Source organism: Bidens hawaiensis, unplaced genomic scaffold (genome assembly GCF_021521415.1).
Source record: "Bidens hawaiensis isolate Kalapana, Puna unplaced genomic scaffold, B.hawaiensis_p1.1 tig00009139_1, whole genome shotgun sequence".
Lineage (NCBI taxonomy): Eukaryota > Viridiplantae > Streptophyta > Magnoliopsida > Asterales > Asteraceae > Bidens > Bidens hawaiensis.
Window position 1 is genome coordinate 934,326 of NW_027491672.1, and position 4,207 is coordinate 938,532.

The window sequence follows — 4,207 nt, forward strand, 5'->3', positions numbered from 1 at the left end:
TTACATAGACAAATTACGGATAATAGGTTAATTAATTCTTTAGTACTTGCAAATAGACTAGACGTAGACATTACATGTTAGGATTCCCACCTTGGGTAGCGACTGGGTTAACCTTATCTTCATAGTTATTAATTCTAACTTCTTGTTAGGCTTTTGGTGATTTAGTACAATATAATTAGCTAAAAGGTATTATTTTTTAAAGATGGCAAAGATCTATATATAGATATCACTAATCAATAACCTTTTATCTATTTATTTATTATTATTATTATTTGTATATTTTTTTTCTTATATACAATGAACCAATTTATTTTAACACGTTTTACCACAAAGTAATACGGGAACTTTGCACTATTTAAACAAGATTCTCATAATATCAAATGTAAGCATTATGGATGTCTCAATCTTTTTTTTCCCCAAAACATAATAAAACTGTCCAATCTTCATTAAGAAAAAAAAACCTTTTTATCATATGACTCTTATATCATCTATGTATAATTTTAGAGCGTAAACCCTATTATCAATCAATCTCAAAACCAAAATCACTTACATGTAATTTGTTATTTCTGGAAATACCGAGACTCTAGGGTAGTAAAGTCCGGCTTAAAACCATTGCTTTATTTTTGTCTCTCTTAGCCACTCCCGGCTGCATGTGGCAGGTTCATTGAATCTAAATACTGTGTGGTACGGAGGAATCGCCTATGACCCGGTTGGTACCAGGGGCGGATCCAGCATACAAACGGGTGGTTCCCCGGAACCACCCGAGTTTCGAAATAATAGTGTACGGATATATAGAAGACGCGTAGGAACCACCTTATAAATTAAGAGGGAACCACCTAAAAAAATTCCTAGATCCGCCACTGGTTGGTACGAGATTGAATAATTAGATTGCCTCATAAAGATATATATACTTTTTTTCCATTCCAATTAAGTAATATTTACTCGTGCTTTATATAATTTAAAAACTCAAAAATACTATAAATGAGAAAACTACAATTAGAATGCAATATATTCATAAAGTTGACATAAATTTAAATGATGTCATATATCATGTTGCATTCGACATCATCTAGAAGTAGTACTTATAAAACTAGCTGCCCAATTCTCAAATCATCCAACTTTCAAACATTTTTCTCCCTAACTCTAAAGTCACGCAATTTATCGTACAACACACAACTATGCCACAATCCTCACTTCAAACCCGTCTCAACTTCATCCTCCAAAACCGACCCGAGCGGTGGCTTTACGCTATATTCTGGCAAGCGTCAAAAGAAACCGACGGTCATCTTGTTCTCGTGTGGGCCGAGGGCTGTTTCCTGGGCTCCAATAATGACTTGCTAACTTCAACTAGTAATGATCATGAACAGATGTTTGGATGTGACGATGTTTGGGACACACGGTGGTTAGTTATGTCGTCGGTATCCATGTGTTTTTATGTTGGACATGATGTAGTTGGAGAGAGTTATAGTTCAGGATCATGCTTGTGGTTGGCTGGTGACATGGAGTTAAAGAATTATAATAGCAAAAGAACTGAAGAGGTTAGAGTACATGGAATTAAAACTTTGGTTTGTGTTCCAACACCTAATGGTGTTGTTGAATTGGGATCTTGTGATATTGAGCAACAAGACAGTGGTTTAATCCAGTTAACTAAATCTGTCTTTGATCCTAGTAACTTTTTTAATGTCAATCTTGGTGCTAATCTTGTTGATGAATGTGAAATCCCTAATCAAGGTAAACATCTTTGGTTGTTTTCTTTTTATGTTTTTGTTTCTTGATTTACAATCTTAAGTTCTAAACCTTATTCAATAATGAAATACCAATCAATTACTGGAAATATTATTTATAATCATTAAATTTTTGAATAAAACAATTCTACACACCATCAAAACATCATTTTCAAACTAAAGGTAGAGAACTGTCCAAAAATACCAGGGCATACCCAGGTGCTTGATTTAGCTCCCACATTTGCACAATTGCACGGTCAGGAGGGGTCGGATATGACGTACGCAGCCTTATCTTACACTTTGTGTAAGAGGTTATTTCCTACGGATTGAACTAATATTTTATGACCTCTAGGTCATAAAACAACAACCTTTACTAATTACTAGTTGCTATAAGATCCGCCCCTTGTCCAGAAATCCAAGAATTTGCAAAATAAGCTTAGAAATACTTAGCTGAATTCTAAAATAACCACCTACATACTAATCGAAATATTTTATCAAGGCCCTCATAATCAAGCAAGTGAAGAAGGACAGGAAGAAGTGATGAGCATGAAGAAGATGAAGATGTCGTCTTCTGATTCAGATCCATTTGAAATCAAAAGCTCGTCACCATCAACGAACAACAACGCGATCACACCTAAGCGGAGGGGAAGACGAGCAAAGGGATCGGTGGCTCCACACGAGGTAATGACACCCGGGTACCATGTGGAGGCTGAGCGGCAGCGAAGAGAGAAGTTAAACCACCGGTTTTATGCTCTTCGAAGCGTGGTTCCATACGTTTCAAAGATGGACAAAGCTTCTCTATTAGCAGATGCAGTTACTTACATTAACGAGCTTAAAGCGAAAATCGAAACATTAGAAAAATTAACTGGATCAGAATCATCAGCATCAAGTTCCAAAAACAAGACCCAATCGAACTTTAAACATTTGGATTATACCCATGTTGATAACTCAAGAAGTGTCTCCGGTCATTCAACGGCTATTCAGGTTGAAGTTGAGGTGAAAGCACTCGGAACTGAAGCGATGGTTAGGGTTCAATCACCGGATATTAACCATCCAGCAGCGAAATTGTTGGATGCACTTAGAAGCCTTGATTTAAAAGTTCAGTATGCTAGTGTGTCATGTGTGAAGGATTTGATGCTTCAAGATGTTATTGTGAGAGTTCCTAATGGATTCACAGGTGATCAAGAAGAGACCTTGAGACTTGCTGTTCTTAACAAAATGTACTTAGATTAGTTAATTAATTAGGTATTAATTATGTTTTCTTAGTTTCTTTTTTCCAAATGTCATTAATGGTTTCATCTAGTGTATCAATATTGCAATATATAAATTTATATTATTTGCATCTTGAAGAGAAAGCATGAACGTGTCTGAGATATTTAGTCATGAAACACATGTATCACAAAATGACCAACAACGTCGCTTTTATAGTTGAGAAAACTTCTCAACAATTTGTTGTAACGACACTATCAATCGGCAATGTTTTATATATAATTTACTACAAAACGATTACAATAAAGTGGCAGGCAAACGGGCAATAAGCTGCACCGCACCCCCTTTTGAATAGCAAAGTCAATCCTGCTAAAAACGAAACTTTGGGACCTAGAAGCTGAAGAGATTCCGTGTACGACGCGCTAGAAACTCTTCAAGCAATAACCATGATAATGTTGATAGGTCCGGTAACTCAATTATACCGATAATTACTATATATGAGCAACAAGTTGTTACCAATGCACATGTACTAATCATGCAATTGTCGTCGGTAAAGGCCGCTGGGTCAGACAGAAAATGTTGTAGTGTCCTCACTTATATCAATATTTAGTTTTATCAGTTAAACAAAAACAAAATGAGTTAGAGTGTTAACCAATAAATTTAAAACATCTCGGTGTGTTTCACAATCACATTATTAAGCCAATTATTAAATTATAAGGTACAAAATTAATAATTGTATCCATTGGTCCCAAGAGATGAATATAGAGTACGTACATGGTGAGATAAAGTCTTCATAGGCCACCGCTTGGGTACTGTCTGTGACGTCCATTTCAAATTACACCGTACAATCAATAATTAATGTTTTTATTGTTTTCAACGGTTGAATTAATTAAAATAGACTAAGAAGAAGGACTAATAAGAAGAAAGAAATTATAGCTAAAAAAATATTATAATACACGTGCAAAATGGTGAACTTCAACTACATGTCCAATCTAGGGGATTAAGATGCGCATGACGACGACTATGGAAAAATCAAAAGAAAAGAGAATAATTAGACTTCGACAAAGAGAATAATTAGACTTCGACGCCAAGCTTGTCGGACCTCGAAATTTTATGCTCCAGTGGTAACTTTAACTTATGCATTTAACCAATGTTTTCAGAACCATTTATTACCTGTCATTTTATCAGCCACCAGTCAGACTAAATTCTAAAACCGCATGAAATAATAAATTTTATATATACATAGACACACACATATGATAATGGATAATGAG

General features: G+C 35.2%; 1 protein-coding gene across 1 annotated transcript; it reads left to right on the plus strand.

Moving 5' to 3' along the window:
* The first annotated feature begins 868 nt into the window (after positions 1-868).
* On the plus strand, positions 869-3,014 carry LOC143531289 (transcription factor bHLH14-like). Its single transcript, XM_077026617.1, has 2 exons — positions 869-1,731; positions 2,224-3,014. The coding sequence occupies exons 1-2, from the start codon at positions 1,179-1,181 to the stop codon at positions 2,955-2,957; spliced, it is 1,287 nt and encodes a 428-aa protein (XP_076882732.1). The 5' UTR covers positions 869-1,178; the 3' UTR covers positions 2,958-3,014.
* The last annotated feature ends 1,193 nt before the right edge of the window (positions 3,015-4,207 follow it).